The sequence below is a fragment of the Mytilus trossulus genome, chromosome 14, assembly GCF_036588685.1.
Source record: "Mytilus trossulus isolate FHL-02 chromosome 14, PNRI_Mtr1.1.1.hap1, whole genome shotgun sequence".
In the NCBI taxonomy this organism is placed as follows: domain Eukaryota; kingdom Metazoa; phylum Mollusca; class Bivalvia; order Mytilida; family Mytilidae; genus Mytilus; species Mytilus trossulus.
In genome coordinates, this window is record NC_086386.1 from 71,064,058 (window position 1) to 71,084,978 (window position 20,921).

Genomic DNA, 20,921 nt, shown 5'->3' on the forward strand with positions numbered 1-20,921 from the left:
TTGACTGAAGCTCCCTTTGTTGCTAATAAAAAATATGACCTAAAAGAGTTTGAATATTCTGACTTTTTCTAAATAACTATTTAATGAGGTGTGTGAATTTTTCTTAATAAGACCATGAGGCAAAGTGGTATATATAGGGTAGAAAAATCAAAAGCACCATTAATATATTTATTAAGGTTTCAACTCCCTCAGGCAAAGTTGGCTTTAGACTAATTTGACTATTTATTTTTGGTATTTTTGACATATAGCTCTTCAACGATTTTTGGTACTAATACATCTTCGAATTTCAAATGTTTGGCTTTGAGCGTTTCTGATGAAGGTAAATCCAGAAAAGCGCTTCGGACGCAATAAATTATAAAACATGTTGTTTTCCATTTTTTACATCACTGGGTCGATACCTCTGCTGGTGGACTATCAGTCCCCGATGGTATCATCAGCTCAGTAGTCAGTGCTTCGGTACTGGCATGATTTAACAAACTTGACCAAAATTGTCTGTTTATAAATTTTGTAATTATTATGAAAGTAAGGTTTCAACTCCCTCAGGCAAAGTTGGCTTTAGACGAATTTGGCTATTTATTTTTGGTATTTTTGACATATAGCTCTTTAACGATTTTTGGTACATTTGTACTTATACATCTTCGTATTTCAAATGTTTGGCTTTGAGCATTCCTGATGAAGGTAAATCCAGAAAAGCGCTTCGGACGCTATAAATTATAAAACGTGTTGTTTTCCATTTTTTTTTTATAGGTTAACTGGTTGTTAGGACATAGTCCTTAATTGAGATCATTGTCAGATATTCCTGGCCATTTGTTTTCCTTTTTGTCATGTTAAAAATTGTTTTAATCTAATATGCTCGTACGGGAATCAAGGAACATTATGCTCATACAAAAAACTAAGATAATTCTAAATACACATTCATAAAAAAATGGAATTTATTACAAAGGATTATCATAAGATATAATTGACTTGTCCTGGACATCACTTCTGTGATGGGTATATGTTAATGGAATCCTTCTCTGAATACTGCACAAACATATTAGTAGTGGTAGACCCCAATGTCCAATGATCTTCAATTTATACCGAATATTCACGGACTGAAAAAAATGCTAACATTCCAATTTTCAATAACAGTTAACAGCAAATACATTATCACAATAACAGATAACAAAAAAACTAAAAGCCCAATAACAGCTAACAAAGAATAAGACAATAACAGCTAACAGCAAATATATTTTCAAAATATTAAGTTAACAAAGAATTAAATTGCCCCATAACAGCATAACAGTTAAACCCCTTGCCCCTCTTAAAAGTAAATGAAATGCCTGTTTTGCTTTACCTAGTAATATATTTAACTTTACACAATATTTTAGAAATCAATTTTTGTATTCGAAATGAACACAGATGCCATGCATGAATTGAAATGTATTTATAACTATTTGAAAGATTTACAGTTAAAAAAAATAAAATGAAACAGTTGTGGGAAAAGGGAGACAACAATAAACGATTGTTTACTAAACATGGTAGATAACTCTGTATAGAATTCTGTGATGTCCTAAGAACTGACAAGAAGTAAACTTTGAATTCTATCCACTTTTAGTAATTGATTCACCTTGAATCTTTGTATGGTGAAAGATGTCTGAAAAAAAAGTAAGTAAAATTTATTTAGATTCTTAAATATTCTTTTTAAATACATTTTTAAAGGAGAAGATTGGTGAAATAAGAGGAAGTAAAATTCGAAACCGAAAGTAGCTTTTTAGAAAATATATAATTAGGATAAAAATAACATATTGAATGACGAATAGATAAAGGAATGACCAATACTTAGTGTTAACTTCTCTTTTAGTGTTAAAAATAGCACTGAGAGAGAAATATACAAGAACCAGTTATTGTTTCCCTTTCACTAGATCTCATTCTCAGGACCTTTTCCCCCACCTACCAACTTAAACAGGTGTTCAGATAGGTACACAATAGATTGCATGGTCTGACATTTTAGCAGAAAACTTGGCACCCCTATTTATAAGTTAAGTGCAATGATTGATACATAAAATGCTATAGATTCTAGCCAATATATTATATAACCAGAAAATGCCAATTTGCCATATTCCTATAAATCAAGTCTAAACAAATATATTCCTCTATAGAGGGACAATTTTATTCCTCCATAGACTTCTATACAGGTATTAACACACACCTGAGATGTCCTCCCCCTTCTCCCTTTTGCAACATTATATTACATGTATTAATAAAGTTAAGACTGGTCAGGTCAGGTCATACCTGCCAACTTTTGAAAATGCCCATAGGGTTTTTTAGCGCGCGACAACAATTTCAAAGTTTAAAATTCTTTGCTTCGACTATTTTGCGCGTGCTGTTTTGTAGTCTAGAAAAAGTGTCATATTTGCATGATTTGTAAGATGAGCTTACATTATATTACATGTATTAATAAAGTTAAGACTGGTCAGGTCAGGACAGGTCAAATTTGATTAACCTTTCAAATGAAAAAAATATATCATTGTCTCCCCTTAAACAGGTAAAGATGCTTCCATTACAGGTATATATTTGATCTATACTGAGTGCCAATGAAAACGCAGGACTTTTTATTTTTCAAAAAATCCTATAATTTTTATTTTATTTATATTAGAACTTTGTTGTATAGTTGGTTGAAAATGACTTTTTGGACAATTGTCGACAACTTTACGGTTGAGTGATTTTTGGAACAAATGCGAAGTAAGGGTTATTTTGGACGGACATAAACCGAGTTCACCGCTTTTCAGTGGCGGATCCAGAAATTTTCATAAGTGGGGGCCCACTGACTGACCTAAGAGGGGGCCCGCTCCAGTCACACTTCAGTGATTCCCTATATAAGCAACCAAATTTTTTCCCAAAAAGGGGGGGCCACGGTCTTTCCTTAGAGAAATCTAAACGGCCGTCTGGCGTAGACATCAGATTCTGTAGACCAAAAATCATTTCTTATCATGCTTATGTACCAAAAACTGTCAGTGGTGGTTACTTAGACATTTGGCACCATTCTTATCCAAAAGTCATGCTTTTCGCTGGGTTTTGTTCCGATCAAGCAAATTTTGCATCAGATTTGACTTGGTTTAGACGTTGAAAACCATGACCAATATCATAAAGTCAGATTGCATTTTCTTTGCGGGAAAAGTGGAATAACATTCAAAGGAATCACGTTAAACATCTGGAATGATCAATTCCTTAGCGCTGTCGAGATTGCGCTGCACCACGGGGTTGTTACATTTTTTGTTAGGACTGTGAGTTGATGATTCGATATTGGATGTTTCGTTTACCTATTGCGCCCGAAAGATGACAATGAAACATTTTTGTCTGATATCGATTTTTTGTTAAGATTGTTAATTTTCAAGAACAATTTATTTTGAAGGATTATCATTTCTGATATAAATTTTATTTTTGAAAAACTACGTGTTGCATTTTCATTGGCACTCAGTATAATATAGTTTTATACATGATATATAATCAATATTTGATCATGTTGATTATGAAAACCATGTCTGTTTATTTCTTAGCTTGTTATTAAGATGTTAACTATTAGATTGCAGAATTCATAGCAATCAAATGGCAATTACGTGATTGGAATAATAAAATGAATATGTATATTATATTAAGTCTCTTTCTTTGTCTATGTTATACGTTACTGTCATTGATAATATAATACCACATAGCAAGAAAAGTTTGTGTTATGTCAGTTTGATTCATTTATTTTTTGTAATTTTTTAGAAATTATTTTAGGCCTTTTTACCCCTGATCTAGAAACTATTTTGGTTTTTTAGGGTTTAAATTAAACAGTGGCAGATTTAACTTATAAAGCAGCAACCATTTGATTTTCTGGGGGGGGGGGGGGGGGGGGTGCTATGGATTTTTTTTCTGGACAAATCTATTAATTTGGCGACAAGTCCAAAACAATTTTATTCTTTCAATTTTATCATTACATATAGTGGCAGCTGAGGGTGAAACAAACAATTTTCTTTCCTCAGGGTCAAAAACATTTAGGAGGAAAGATGTGTTTGTACAATTATGGAATCAGCCTAATTACATTATTAAGTCTAGTCAAACTTAAAAACATCATTGCAACAGAATACATTTTTGTTCTAACCTATAGCACCAAGCACCAAGCACCAAATATGTAGAATCAACTTAAGGAAAATTCAAAATCAGCCTTTTTAATTTCTTATGGAATTTAGCTTTGGAAAGGTAGATAAAATGTGCCTTTTCCCCCTAATTTTTGGTTGATTTTCTTAAAATCCATGTAAAGTTTGATACTTTGATGGGGTCCTAAGTTGGTATTCAACTATTTTATATTATCTTCTGCTCATGAAATGTACAAAACTGAAAGGTAATAATTTTTTTCAGAAATTGCTAATTTATAGCTTTGTTACCGTTTGAAAAACTATGTGAATATTTGGTACTATTGTTTATATATCTGTAAATTATATTTGTTCAGCATTTACCTTGTTGAAGAAAAAAAAATTAAATTACAAAAAAAGAATAAATGCATGCATAGCTAGTTTTATATAATTTGAGACTCTTTACCTTGACATGCTGAAAAGTCTGATAAATGGTCAACTAATGAATTATGAAATATAGGTTTTAGCTTTATAAAAGATATGAAAACATCTTTAGAGTTGTTTGTTAAACTCTTTAGACGGCTAAATATCAAGAATCAATACATTCTGTTGAATAGAAGTGGTAAAGACTAAAGTTATAATTTTGTATTAATTTTTATTAGCTCACCTGGCCCGAAGGTCCAAGTGAGCTTTTCTCATCACTTGGCGTCCGGCGTCCTTTGTCGTCTGTCGTCATTAACTTTTACAAAAATCAAGAAAACTACTGGGCCAAATAAAATTAAACTTGGCCACAACCATCATTGGGGTATCTAATTTAAAAAGTTGTGTCCGGTGACCCAGCCAACCAAACAAGATGGCGGACATTGCTAAAAATAGAACATAGGGGAAAATGCAGTTTTTGGCTTATAACTCAAAAACCAAAGCATTTAGAGCAAATCTAACAGGGGTTGAAATTGTTTATCAGTTGAAGATATATCTGTCCTGAAATTTTCAGATGAATTGGACAACTGCTTGTTAGGTTGCTGCCCTTGAATTGGTAATTTTAAGGAAATTTTGCTGTTTTTGGTTATTATCTTGAATATTATTATAGATAAAGATAAACTGTAAACTGCAAAAATGTTCAGCAAAGTAAGATTTACAAATAAGTCAACAAGACCAAAATGGTCAGTTGACCCCTTTAGGAGTTATTGCCCTTTATAGTCAATTTTTAACCATTTTTCGTAAATCTAAGTTATCTTTTACAAAAATCTTCTTATTTGAAACTACTAGGCCAAATAAAATCAAACTTTGCCCCAATCATCATTGGGGTATCTAGTTTAAAACTTGTGTCTGGCAACCTGGCCAACAAACCAAGATGGCCACCATGGCTAAAAATAGAACAAGGGGGTAAAATGCAGTTTTTGGCTTATAACTCAAAAACTGAAGCATTTAGAGCAAATTGAAATGGGGTTGAGTTGTTCATCCGGTCAAGATCTATCTGCCCTGAATTTTTCAGATGAATTGGATAACCCTTTTCCCCTGAATTGGTAATTTTAAGAAAATTTTGCCGTTTTGGTTATTATCTTGAATATTATTTTAGATAGAGATAAACTGTAAACAGCAATAATTTACAGCAAAGTAAGACCCAAAAATAAGTCAACATGACCATAATGGAAATATCTGCCCTGAATTTTTCAGTTGAATTGGACAACCCTTTGTTGGATTGCTGCCCCTGATTGGTAATTTTAATATTTTAAGGAAATTTTGCTGTATTTGGTTATTATCTTGAATACTGTTATAGATAGAGATAAACTGTAATCAGCAATAATTTACAGCAAAGTAAGACCTCAAAATAAGTCAACATGACCAAAATGGTCAGTTAACCCCCTAAGGAGTTATTGCTCTTTATAGTAAATTTTTAACAATTTTCATAAAATTGTAAATTTTTACTAACATTTTCCACTGAAACTACTGGGCCAATCATTAAAGATAGGGATAATTGTACACAGGAAGAATGTTCAGTAAAGTAAGATCTACAAACACATCACCATCACCAAAACACAATTTTGTCATGAATCCATCTGTGTCCTTTGTTGATTATTCACATAGACCAAAGTGAGCAACACTAAGGCTCTTTAGAGCCTCTAGTTGATTTTATGCCTGTTTTTGCAGAGTTATCTCCCATTTAAATGCTAGTCTCCAAAGGAATTTAAATTTGTTATTTTTCAGTTTTCCTGAAGTTACATTTTATGAGACTTTTTTTCTGTGTATATTTATGATATAATGCTAAAGATGTAAACTTAAAAATCTTCTGTTGCAGTTACTTTAAGGTGAGGGTCAAATTTATGCTTGATTGACTGGACTAAATACCTCACCCTAGATTGCAGTTGTAAAATGGTATAATGTTGTTGTTGTTGTTGTTGTCGATCAAAAACCTTTGTTTTTACAGACAATAATTTCATTACAAGTGTATGGATCTTTCAAATTGTAGCACATAGGGTTCCACTCCTCAATGGAAAACTGGGATTGATTTTGGTTGTTATTGTCCTATTAGAACACAGTTTAGGAATCAAGGGCCAAAAAACAGCATTTTTCTTATTTCAGGACAATAACTTATGTAAAGGTGTGTAAAATTGTGGATATCTATTAAATTGTACAACACCATTGACCATTCCATACATTCAAATGAAGTTAACTGTCAAGGAGACTGATTTATATCATCTGCTGAAACCCTTTATAAATAGCGGGTTAAAGTACAGGGATTTTCTTGTTTCTTGACAGTAACTTGGACATTGGTGGGTGTAGCCCTATGCAATTGTACAACATGATGCCATAGAATATAAGGAAGACTGGAATAAACTTTTGGGGTTATTGCCCTTTAACCAGCTGGGGTTTAAGGGGCCAAAAAACAGTACTTTTCTAATACTTTAGACAAATTGCTTCACTCTTCATTGTCTTGGCAAATTTAAATAATGTTTTATTAAAATCTAAAATTCTTTGGGTTCTTTTGTCATGTAAACCATTCAGATTTGTGACAAAATCAATATAAATGGAGAAAAATATACCAACAAATCATGATTATTATTTTAGAAACACTTGCTGCATGTGCATACAGAAATTATATAATTTGTTTTTAGCTCACCTGGCCCGAAGGGCCAAGTGAGCTTATGCCATCACTTGGTGTCCGTCGTCGTCTGTCGTCGTCTGTCCTCGTAAACTATTTCAAGAATCTTCTCCTCTGAAACTACTTGGGCAAATACTTCCAAACTTTTCTTGAATGTTCCTTAGGGTATCTTGTTTATAAATTGTATCCAAAGTTTTGATCCATCAACAAACATGGTCGCCATTGCTAAAAATAGAACATAGGGGTCAAATGCAGTTTTTGGCTTATATCTCAAAAACGAAAGCATTCAGAGCTAATCTGACAGCGGGTAAAAATGTTCATTAGATCAACATCTATCAGCCCTGACATTTTCAGATGAATCAAACAACCCATTGTTGGGTTGCTGCCACTTAATTGGTAATTTTAAGGAAATTTTGCAGTTTTTGGTTATTATGTTGAATATGATTATAGATACAGATAAACTGTTAATAGCAAAGTGGTTGAGCAAAGTAAGATCTACAAATAAGTCAATTTGACCAAAATTGTCAATTGACCCCTTAAGGAGTTATTGCCCTTAAAAGACTTTTTTCAAAATTTGTTCATCATGTTGACTTACTTTAAAAAATCATCTCCTTTGAAACTGCTGTATCAATTTCAGCCAAACTTAGGCTAAATGAGTTTCAGAGTATCTAGTATAAATTTTATATTTTATTTCTTTGTATGTCAAGAAACATAGCTCCTATGGCTAAAATAGAACATAGGAAATTTTTTTTTTTTTTTTGCGTTTGAAGAAAAAAGGACGATTCAAAGAACATTTAAATAAATTGAAAAGCCCAAATAATCATTGATGAGAGATTTAACCAAAAAAATTAAGGTGAGCTATTCAGCCTCTTGAGAGCCTCTTGTTACAGAGGTCTGCGTAACATGCGGCAATGTCCATTGGTCAACATATATCTATCAATTTCAGCCAAACTTAGGCTAAATGAGTTTCAGAGTATCTAGTATAAATTTTATATTTTATTTCCTTGTATGTCAAGAAACATAGCTCCTATGGCTATAAAATAGAACATAGGAAAAAATTATTTTTTTTTTGCGTTTGAAGAAAAAAGGACAATTCAAAGAACATTTAAATAAATTGAAAAGCCCAAATAATCATTGATGAGAGATTTAACCAAAAAAATTAAGGTGAGCTATTCAGGCTCTTGAGAGCCTCTTGTTACAGAGGTCTGCCTAACATGCGGCAATGTCCATTGGTCAACATATATTTGTTAAACCTAACAGATCTATGGTCCACTAGAAACTTGGTATATATATAATGTCATAATATGTGATCCTATTGGAACAAATATTCTATGCCATTTATTCCTTAGGAACAGATACTGTAATATATATTCCAGTGGAAATAATATTCCAGAACCTTTTTTTTCTATTTGGAACTTTAATCATGAAGGAACTTCTATTTCATAACAAATGGAATAGTAGAATAACTTCTGAAGAAGATTAAGACAGTCATTGTTGATAATTGTTAACAGCTATTTTTTTGATAAATTTATAGGGAAAAGAAATTAACTTTGAGGTATGTTTTTATCACTTCATCATTTCACCAAAAGCATGTTAGTTTAAGATATGATGGCATGTTATATACCAGAAACCCTTGATCCATGTTTTTCACTTTTTGCCATAGAATGACTAAAATGATCTAGGCTCATTAATGCTGTTGTTTTATCGTGCTTTGCAATTTTTCCATAACAGAATTCAAATTTGCTTTTAAATGCAGTCCTCTGCACAAGGCCACCTCTTTACCCACACATCAAAACAATATAGTGTATAGTCCCTCTTTTCATCCAGGTATTTGAAAGAATTTTTTCCTCATGTAAGAAATGTTTTTTGAAGACCTCACTGTTTTGAGATGAGAACAGCAATGAAAGTGCTTTTCCTTTGCTTATTGTGTTTTGTTTATGTATACAAGGTATATGTTGTTTGTTTTTCTGGTGGTTTTCCTTAATATTGAATTGTTTTACACTAGTCATTTCAGGACCCTTTATAGGTTGTTGTTCAGTGTGAGCCAAGGCTGTACTTTTTAGTTAATAACTTTTTATACATTGTGACTTGGAAGGTGAGTTGTCTCATCAGCACTCATACCAAATTTTTAAATAATTTACCTGTACATGTACTGGATTTTGTGTCATGATTGGATACCACATATCCTTTGACATGTTTGAATTTTAGATTATATGTATTAGAATTTGTTTGTCTAAGTAAATTGAGATGTCCATTTATCATTGAATATCTAAGGCAATCTAAGCTGAACAACCATTATGATAAACCAAAAGTACATATGCAAACCTCTATTGATTGATTTGGTCTTTTAAGTACCACTTTTGAGTTATTTTGTTGTGGCCAGTTTTATTGATGGAGGAAGCCAGAGTCCTTGGAGAATACCTCAACCTTTGATAGGAAAACTGACATTCCTAGTCAATTCAGATTGGGGTCAAGTGCACCTGCACAATCTGGGTCGAACTCACAACCTTAGCAATCATACCTATATTGTGATGTATATTTATTGATTTTAATCCTTGGTAACCATGGTAACAATGGTAATCATGTTAATATTTCAGTGTCATGTATTTTTAAGAATTAACTTATTACATTATTTTAAAAGTAAAATTATCAGGATTTCTGGATACACAAATGTGTTTTGCATGAAATAGTACTAGCTTTATTTTATCACATGTACAAGTATTTGTATTTGTATTTTGTATATTGAATTTACAAAAGCAGGTATAGTTTCTAAATATCAATGCATATATACAACTGACCATCACAACAATATAGTATATTTACCAAAAGGATGTTTCATTATTATAAGCCCTGACCAGTACAACCTTAAGATATGTATTTTCTAATGTTGGAGAATTTGAAAGAACAGAACTTTGATGGATTTTTCAGTAGATCGACCCAGAGTTGCTAAAATAGACATTAAAAAAATTGTCATCAATAGGCATGGTAGAATTTTCAGCAATGTCCTTAAAGTTAAAATCTTTTACAAGTATTTATAAAGCTGAGCTTTTTGCCTTTTAGGTTAATCTTATAGTATTGCCTGAAGCTCTTAAAGACCACATGAGACATCATTTATCATTGTTTGTTGGTAATTCTAAAAATTTCGGTGGAAATGAAGATGAAAGAAAGGCTGCAGAATATATATACAGGGATCTTGTTGCAACAGAGAAATCAGTGAAAGAAAAGTTGTCGTTAGCAACTGAGGTACCCATCATTGATACTTTGAACACACCTTGACCTTATTACATGGTTCAGCAACTGCTTTAAAAAACATTTCCATTTGCTATGAAATGACACCTAAAGTAAAAATATTATCAATTATTATCCTTTAATTATGAACTTGATGAAGGATTGATTTTTTTTTTTTATTATAATGCTGAAAATTATAATTTAAACTCAATTTTTCTTTAAATTGGTAATATTTAGTTTTTTTTTTACACATGCTGCCTGCGGGATAAGAATTATTTCTCGATTAATAAATTAGCTGAGACTTTTCACTTTTTTTCGGTTTTAAATCAACAATTTGATGAAAATATTATATATGAATCGTATAAAATTTGTACTCTATGCATGAATGAACATTTCAGTTCAAGAAACCACCTGAAACTCCACCAAAAGACTATCCTTTCAACCTTGACATTTTTACAAAATCAACCAATGACAATGTTTTAACAAAGGCTATTAGGACCCAATTTGTCAAAGGCGGAGCTTTTAATGCAGCATGGGAATACTTTACCCTCAAACGATCGTACGATTCTCATCAAGCATTGACAGGGAATGGTGCAAAGGTATATACTATATCATTTGTATCCAATACTTTTATTCTTTCTATTTATATGCAGTTCTCTGACTTTTTAATCATGCTTATACTATCTGTATCCATGTTCATACTTTCCTTGGTTCTTAGAGGTATAGAACCTTGCATTCATACAATCAAAACCCTAATGTAGTGCTTCTTTGATCCTTGAACATTCTTCATTCTATCCATAACATTCAAAAATATTTATAGAACAAACATGACAAATACATGTTAAGATATGAATGTTTATTCCACACGATGCTTATGTATAAGCATTTCTCAAGAAATATATGGCAAAAGATATATCACGTGTGCAAGGTACATGACTCTAGTATCTGTTCTAAAAATATCAATTATGTCATCATAAGAGTAATATTTAAAATTGGAGTTTTCTTGCTTTGTTCATAATTGTAGATGACCAACAATATACAATAGAAATCATTTAAGAATTGAATGCTTCTTTTTGTAAATTTATTGGGGTGTAAAAGCGTTGACCGAAGTACATTTTGTATGAAGGGCGGAAGTGGAAGCGCTTCATTCTTAAAATGTACGCACGGTCAACACTTTTACAACCCTATAAAGTTACAAAAAGAAGCATTCAATACTTATAATTACATTTTTTAGCTAGGATTATAAAAACACGATTTTCATGAAGTATAATTTTTTCAATTCACCTGTGCACTTTATTGTGGGACCTCGTGTCATCATGCATGAAATGTTATTGTCTCATGCAATTGCTTACGGAATAACATGTGATGTGCAATCAGCCAATCAGAATAATGTATTATAATGAAACATACATTTAATGTAATTATTAGCATGATTAGTACAATGCTTACTTCCCAATCTTTAGTAGACTTAACCCATCTGTATTTTCAAGCACTTTGATTTCTTTTTATATTTCGAGCATGGTGAGTAACAAAAAGAAAACTGGATTTAAACATTTTTGAGTTATTTATTTGACTATCTAATTAAAAATCTATTATTTTATATAAGATAAAGTTGATGATTAAAGTTTGAGAAGAATGTCAATCCAATTTAGGAATATGGATATGGGACAACCATTGAATTTATGTTTTGTTATTTCGTGTTTTGTTTTTCTTTGCTGGGATGATAGTAATGTATATATAAAGCTGATTCTATATTGACAAGGACAGAATGCAATACTGTAAATTCAGAAATTATTGCGAGGTTTTTATTATTGCGAATAATACGACTGAGTTGTAAATGCAATAATTAAAACTCGCATTTTGTAATATTTTAACTGAATTGAGCATGACTTTTCTCAAAATCTTAAAAATTAAAATCGCATTCAAGTGTAAAATGACAAAATGGCAATAATAAATATACGCAATAATTTCTGAATTTACAGTATGTTTTAAAAGTTTACAATAAATACAGACAATGAAAAGCATCCGCATTATCAAAGAGTGTTATTAAGTATATAATATGTCAACTTTGTTTAATAAAATAATGAGTTTTTAGTATGAATTTTATGATAAGACACTGTGCATGTACTTGATCTGCATGAGAATAAAGTTATCAAATGGAAGATAACTCTATTGATGCTACCATACAATATTATTGATTTTATAATTTTGTAGTGTACTGCAAAATGTTCCTACAGCTGTTCATTATTTTAAAACTTGTGCATATATGCTGTTATTGAATACAAACAGGTTTCGATTGACAGAATTTGAGAAAGAGTTACTTCCCTTGTGTCACCATGTTCAAGGTTTTAGTGCACAAATTCCCTCTCAAATCAGCCGAGTTCAACTTGGTACACTAACATTATAGACTTAAGAAAAAGTTGTTTTCTGAACAAATTATATACTTTTCACCTTGGTTGTACTCAACTGGCATGACTGTCTTCCTCTTCTGTATCAGAAATTTTCAGCTTCAATAGTTGAACTAGAATATTTTATTTCTAGTATGTATCTATTCCGTCACTTATGTCATATTTATATATATGTAGTATTTATTTAACAAATTGTTATAGAACATTTTATAAATCATCTCTGAAAATAAAGTAAGCAAATATGGACCTGGTCCTCTGACAACAATATACCAGAAAGAAATATGTTTTAACAGCCAAGTAGTTCAAGTAGATTTTAGAACCTACAGACCAGTGAGTAAAGAGATTGAGTTAATGTCATTATTTAGTTAAAATGGTAGCATATGACTTATGAATGTTGTCAAATGTTAGATGTTTATCTTTCAAAACCAGGTTTTGATAGATTTTTTTTCAGTATATTGCTTGGATGCATAAGATAATAAAGAGTTCTTAGAGCAGAATAATTTAGATTTTATTTTTACCCCTATCTAAATTTAACAATAAGTAATTTTTTTAATTTCAGGCCACATCTGGTCAAGTATCTGGACAACGTGATAAAGGGAGATTTGGACCAGAAAGTGCAGAAAAAAATAAAAACCTGATAAAAGATAATCAGCAAAAAGGAAAGGAAGAAAGAGTGGATACATCTGAATCCCAGTCAGGAGGTGCTGTAACACAATCACAAACACCTAAAGAAGTAAGATTTATTTCTATGGATTTGTTTATTTCTGTTGGTACCAATTTTTTTTAACATTGTTTTAGAACATTTTATAAATCATCTCGGAAAATAAAGTACCGGTAAGCAAATATGGACCATTGATACATGAAAATATTTTATTATTATTTTCGTGGATTTTTTATTTTGTGGTTTTGGAATATTCTGCATACAAGTCTATAGAAATATCAACTTGTTGACCTGGCATTTGAATTTGTGGTGAACCTAGATCAAGGAGGGGCTGCAGCATTCATCAGTAGACAGTTGTAAGATGATATACTAGGCGAGTGACTTCAACCATAAAATTAAATTTTTAATGCACCTACCTAACACATGGCTAAATTATATATCATTTTAAAGCTACACATCTGTACTATCTGTTTTGCCCGGTCGTAAAAAAATCGTACGGTGCAATTTCCGTCAAATCGAGATCAAAGGCCAAGGACGAATAAGTGCATATTTTTGAAGATTTCAGCCTGATTGCATTATATGACTTTTATAAACTTAATTCACATATGCAAACAAATTAAACTTTTAGCAGAGCGATTAACAGTCATTATTCAAATGCATTTTTTAATATTTAAAGCTTGTTTTTGACAGAGAGCACATGTTTCCTGAAATTCGAGTAAAAGTTAACAAAATGTGGGAAAACCCAATTTTTTTCTTTCTGGTGCAACTGCTAATCACTTTAAACTAAGTAATACCCTGTAATGACTATCAAAGAAGTTTTTGGCATCATAAAATTTCCTAAAAGTATGCTTTCTTCTAATCAAACAGTAAATCATAACAACTCATACAGTTGCCCAAATACCGCCATCTGCAAAAACACTGCTTTTAAGAATTTCTTCCTATTTAAACACTGATGTGGTCAATATAAAATTTAATAAACAAATTCTTAAGAATCTGAAAAATTTAGAGTAAAAAAATATGTGCGCGAATCATCTTATTGCTTGAAATAAAGGGGGTGAAACTGAGAGATTGCAATCTGCATTGTAACTGCCAGTCTGAAATAAACATATTTTGACTTTTCTAATTGTTTGATTTGTAGCTTCATTATCAATATTGATGTAGCGAAAAGACCTTTTTATTTATTTTATGTGAATTGAAAATTTAGACCAAAATAAATAAAAATAAATTGATGAAAATTGAAATTTCAATGAATTTCAAAAAACTAGTAAACACTTTATAAAACTTGATTTCTAGATTGCTTGAATTGCGTTGTTCATTGTTTACATGTATTAATTCATAAAATAAGAATAATTTTTGAAGAAAAAATATCCATTTATGCGCAAAGATTCTAGTTACAACTAGACTTCCTGAATAGCTTGAATAACTAGTTCATTTTTCATATAAGGATGACTTCATGCAAGAGTTTCTGATGACGACTGAAAAGAAGCTATCATTATCTTGAAACTTCACTTTCCACTATATAGATGATGTCATCTCACTAAAGAGTGCAAAATTTGTGACAATGTTGAACTCGTATTTTCCATTGAAATTGGAAATAAAAGACTCAACAGATATAAGTTTACTCCATCACATATCTTGAAATCGATGATGAGGGTTGGTTGAGAAAAAGTTTTACGACAAGAGACATGTGCATAAAACCACCCCTTACCTCAAAATTATAAACTTCTCATTTCCATCTAACAATATTATAGCAACACCTGCATATCTATACTACTAAAGGAGGAGACCAGTTTTATTGAGCCGCAACTCCTCTGAAATAAAGGCAACTATAGTATACCGCTTTTCAATAGTGATCAATCGATTTACTAGTAACTGAAATAAATCTGGGTCACAAAGCAAAAACTAGGGAAACGCATCAACTATAAGAGGAACACAACGATATAACAGAAACACTGAACTGCTTCAAAAAAACACACTCCAACATACAAAGAAACAGATTATTCGATACCAACTGTCATATACCTGACTTGGTACAGGACATTGGAAGAAAAATGGTGGTTTAAACATGGTTCTAAACCAGAGTTCAAATGCAAAGTTGAAAGATATAAATTTAAGTTGCAAAACTTGTTTCCCAATCCACTGTAAATAAATATGTTTAAACTAAGACGGTTGTCACACGTGGAACATAATCTGCCTACCCTTTGGGAGCCCCTGAGTTCACTCAAAATTTTTTGGGGAGATTGTGCTACTCAATCTGTAGCTTTATATGTTGTGTTTTGTATACTGTTGCTTGTCTTGTTCGTTTGTTGCCCGGCTTTGTCAGTTCGTTTTTAATTATGAGTTTGATGTCCCTATAGTATATTTCGTCACTATTCAAGTAGTAAAAGGTTTTAAAATGATAGAACAGTGTAGCTAAATGTATCATGATAACGATTTGGTTCTATATATATATCACCGTGAGCAAATTAAGTTACTTAGTATTTTCGCGGATATTTGTCTTATTGCGTTTATCTTCTTCACTTTACTTTGAGGTGATTTTTGGCCGATTTTCATTACTGCAACTTAATGTCTTTAAAGTAAAAAAAATACCAAAGGGACAATCAACATCTAAAACCATGAATCAAATAAAGTTAATTTAAACCATGAACAAAATAAAATTAAAGTCCAAGAGACGAACAACAGTCCACAAAACACAGCATACCATGAAAATGATCACTCCTAAAACAGTGAATGATCTTATAAGGTAAAGAAGGGTATTTTAACTTTGTCATTTTGTTATTATACACTGCTTATAGTGTTTTACATCCACAATGACATGCTTTTTTATATTTTAAAAGCTTATGTAGAAATTTCTCGAAGCATCTTTTATTCAAATAATTAAAGCGATTAAACTTCTAAACACATTTAATATAATTTAATATAACACGATTTTAAACTAAATAAGAAACAGCCGCATTTTATTTAGTTCGTTTACATCCCGCTCTAGACAACCAAGTGTTTCTAACCAAGGTTACTTATTTCAATGTTGCCTACGATTTAGTAGCAAAGTCATGTTTGCATTTAAACATAATTACAAAAAGTAAAAAAGTTTGACTTAGTAAAAAACAGTTTAACCTCAATTACCTCGCATTTATTATGTTCTAACTTTAAATATCCCTTCATTTATTATGAAATCTCATTCTCCTCCCTGATATTCACAATTAGCGATGTGCTATTTTAACAGAAATTAACAAAATGATCGCTATTTGAAGATGGTAGATTTTTGGGCAACTGCAAACACTTCAATAGAAGGCTGTTCCATGAACAAAAATAAATAATAACATCTTAAAATTACAAAACAAATATTCCTTGACCTAAAATATATACATTTATCTATTTTTTTTTAGTAAACAAATATCGATTCCCAAAGCTATATTTTGCTTTTTGAATTTTTTTAAATTTTTTTAGGATTTGTGATAAATTTCAATTTTCGGGAAATTTTGCGCATCGAATTTTTTATTTTTTTGTTCGATTTGGAAATTATGTATCATGTTCCATAAAATTCATATGATCTTTTGAAAAATTTTAGGGTACAGGAATTAGAAAATAGCGTTTTATTTAATAATCGCAAAAATTGGAATTTTTTTCATGACCTTTGACCTTGATTTTACAGAAAATGTACCGTACAATTTTTTTACGACCGGGCTAAACAGAAAGTACAGATTATCAGCTTTCAAATGATATATAATACAGCTGTGTGTTAGGTGGGTGCATTAAAGTCGTTAACTAAGCGTCTTTTTGAAATAAGTCACTCGCCTATACATGACATACAATAAAATCAAGCTCAAGAATATGACTTTCATCCTGTTTGCATATGGTTAATTTCTGGATGATCTTTTCAAGGTCACATACTTCCCAGCATTATACAAAAGACCTAGTAAAGCATTATAGAACTTTATGAAATAAATATTTCACTCATTTACAGAATATTGAAAGAATTTCTGAGCACATTTGGCGATCACATCATCACATGCATCGTTTTGCTGATGTTGGATTTCCACATCCAGACGGGGAAAATTCAGACGACGAGAAAGAAGGAGATGATTCTGAGCAAGTTATTCTTGCGTTACTATGGACACACCATGAATATTTTGAACCAAAGTCATTGTCACGTGCACAGGCAGAGTACAACTTTTATCGTCTGCTGCAAAAGCAATGGCGACGAACTGTAAGTTTGTAAATTAATTAAATGTAGCAAATAAATTATAGAAAATAACCTGGAAACACTATTTTACCTGGAAATTCATTCAAAAGTCATTTTCAATATATCAATCACTTGATAATTCCTGAACTTATATATATTAAACACTGGTCTGAATGATGCCTTATCTGTATCAAATTTTCTATGTTTTTTTGCAGATATGAAAAAAGAATTTAAAGTCGCTTAATTAAAAGGTTTGCTCCACATGTTGCGTCATGTCCCTCTGCTGTTGTCTTTTTTATGGTCAGTTTCTTGTCTCTTTGACACATTCCCCATTTCCATTTTCTATTTTACGATTCTAGTTTCCTTAAATAAGGAAAATGGACTATTTTTCCAATTAATTCAATTTTCATAAATCTGATAGAAAACTGGAATAGATATAGGAAAATGTGGTGTGAGTGCCAATGAGACAACTCTCCATCCAAATAACAATTTAAAAAAAAGTAAACCATTATAGGTCAATGTACAATGTTTAATTTGTTTCTGTCTAGCTCTTACTCTGTTGTATATATACAGAATAACATGACTTCTCGATTTAACACATAACTTTTTTTACAGTTGAGGAGAGTAAATATGAATGATATAAAATATCCACCATTTGACATGAAGGATTTTAGGGGTATACCAAGAAATCGACCTTTGTATGCTGCTATATGCACAATACTTGACCATTCAAAAGATAAAAATGTTAAAGAAGCTGCTGTTAAAGCAGCAGAAGAATATCAGAAACTCACTGTATTGGAACAGCATATGCTTTCACAGAACATGATGCAAACTGTAAGTTTTTATTTCACTTTACAGATGAGACTGCAACATAAAAAACTAAAAACATTTTGCACTACTGTAAATATAGAAAATGCTATTCCCTTTTACCGCTAAAACGGTGCCACTTTATCATGTTTACTACAACATTTTGTAAAAATTATATCCTAGAATAGAGTTCATATGCATTTCTTTTTTTTTTTTTTGAAGCTCAAAATATAGGGTTTGGCAGCAAATGTATAACATTCATCTGCCCCAAACTTAAGAATAAAACCCAGATAGCTGTGAAATTTGACGAAATTGTTCAGATTTGAACCAATTGAAGGACCAAGGAAAACCTGGGAGTATATAAAAAAGAAGATGTGGTATGATTGCCAATGAGACAACTATCCACAAAAGACCAAAATGCCACAAACATTAACAACTATAGGTCACCGTACGGCCTTCAACAATGAGCAAAGCTGGGAGTGTTGGTGTCAACAAGCTCAATTTTCAAGTCAGATCATTTAAATTTTTATATCAACATGTTAAAAGATTTTTGTTGTCAACAGATGCGCTCTTTGTTTCCACTGTCATGACCAAACATTCAATGGGAATTTATCTGACTTTATTGCATTTTCAAAAGATCAAAATGAGTGCTTCTTGTGAGGTCATGCATAAAATGCAAGTACCGCTTATCTTTAAACAAAATAAATATTTTTTTAGTCATTGTTTTAGCTATTATATAGGAAAATAAATCCTATTTTGAAATTCAAACTAGAAACAGGGGCCATTTTGGGGCCTTATTAACCTACTCCTCATCAAATCTACCAAAACTTAGGTTTTCATGAATAAAAAGTAATCCACAGTAAGTAATTTTTATTTGACATTTTATAATTGTTTAAATTTATCTGCAGATCCCACAAGGTATAGACATAGAACAAGGGCAATATAAAGAAATTGTCAGTGAAATGAAATCTAGATTTAAGAAATCAGAGAGTAAACCACTTAGAGCAATAGACAAATTCAAAATGCTTCCATTGTTTGAGTATCTCAAGCTTAAAGAAACCATCACAAGCCAAAGAAATCAGATCGAAGATTTAGCTAGCAGGTAGGATTTCTTTGTATAACTGTAAACCAACATTTGTTTTGCTGACAATTAAGTTATTGCACTTTCCCAAGTAAAAAAATAAGTAACCTTGATTTAAGTTAGAAAGCTAAACTAATAAATGAAATTATTGACTTTCAAGAAAAAAATATTGAAGGTTCAATGATTTAATTCCACACAAATAGCTGTTGTATTTATATAATGGGGCAGGTGAACTTGCAAACATTTAAATACCTTGACATAAAAAAAGTTATTTTGTGGAAAGGTTTCACAACAGTAAGGTCTTAATAGTTCATGTAGAACCTCTTGTTTGATTGAGCATTATTTGTTTTGAATATGTATTTCTTCCATAATCAGAATCTATGTTAATACCAACTGGTGGCCATCATTTGTTTTTTTGCTCTTTGGTCAGGTTGTTGTCTCTTTGATACACTCCCCATTTCCATTCAGAACTTTATGTAAATGTTTAATAGGTTGAGTGGTATTGCCAGTCAGCAGTTGGCTGATGGTGACCCTGGATTTACAGATCTTGGAGACAAGAATAGACCCCAGAAACTTGGAGAGAGATTTGCAGAGCTGTTTGATGAGACATGGTCCAGTGCCTATGAATCACTGAAGCCTAAAGGTATTGATGATGACGAGAGCGATGAAGGAACAATGGACATCTTACAACAAATTGTTAAGGTTAGTAGAGGGGTGGGATGGACCTTTTGTCAGGACTCCAGGATCAGGTGTATTTAAGAATGGGATTTTGGGATAGATTCTTTCAGGATACATGATTTTTTCTTTCTCAAATTTTGGGATGTCTGGATTTACAGTGACTTGACTGTTAGTGTTGCTATCCGACTATTGCAGCTCATTCAAAATTCTGACCTAATTGCAATTTGTTTAAAAAAAAAAAAAACTGTTCAACTGGTCAAAATTTTGAACAAACTGTTCAGTTAAAATTTGAAAGTACAAGGTGATAAAATATGATATACTTACTATCCTATATGACTTTCAATCCACTTTATTTTGTTGTGACAAAATAAGTTTAACAGAATGTATAGATATATTATAGTCATTACCATCAGTGCCGGATCCAGGGGGAGGGTCTGGGGTTGGAACCCCCCTTTTTTTATACGATCAATGCATTTGAATGGGGACATACAGTTGGAACCCCCCCTTCATCCTGGGTAAGGAACCCCCTCTTTTTAAAATGGCTGAATCCGCCTGACTATGCAAAAGGTGAAATGTAATTTTCAATTGCTATATAAATGAGGGAGGGAAGGAAGGGTCCTGATCCCGAAATCCTGGGCTTAAAAACATGAAATCCTGAAATCCTGGGCATTAAAA

The 20,921-nt window shown here is 31.6% G+C and overlaps 1 protein-coding gene across 4 annotated transcripts in view; it reads left to right on the forward strand.

Moving 5' to 3' along the window:
• Positions 1 to 1,517: 1,517 nt before the first annotated feature.
• Positions 1,518 to 20,921, forward strand: part of LOC134697155 (uncharacterized) — a 121,468-nt gene continuing 102,064 nt past the window's right edge. For 2 of the 4 annotated variants that reach the window (XM_063559226.1, XM_063559224.1), the window contains exons 1-8: positions 1,526 to 1,647; positions 10,261 to 10,443; positions 10,827 to 11,027; positions 13,396 to 13,569; positions 17,462 to 17,704; positions 18,296 to 18,514; positions 19,396 to 19,589; positions 20,060 to 20,270. In XM_063559226.1, coding sequence (XP_063415296.1) covers positions 1,633 to 1,647; positions 10,261 to 10,443; positions 10,827 to 11,027; positions 13,396 to 13,569; positions 17,462 to 17,704; positions 18,296 to 18,514; positions 19,396 to 19,589; positions 20,060 to 20,270 — 1,440 coding nt within the window. In that variant the 5' untranslated portion in view covers positions 1,526 to 1,632. Of the gene's footprint in view, positions 1,648 to 10,260; positions 10,444 to 10,826; positions 11,028 to 13,395; positions 13,570 to 17,461; positions 17,705 to 18,295; positions 18,515 to 19,395; positions 19,590 to 20,059; positions 20,271 to 20,921 lie in introns of all 4 variants that reach the window. The other 2 variants (XM_063559227.1, XM_063559225.1) reach the window with 2 other exon arrangements.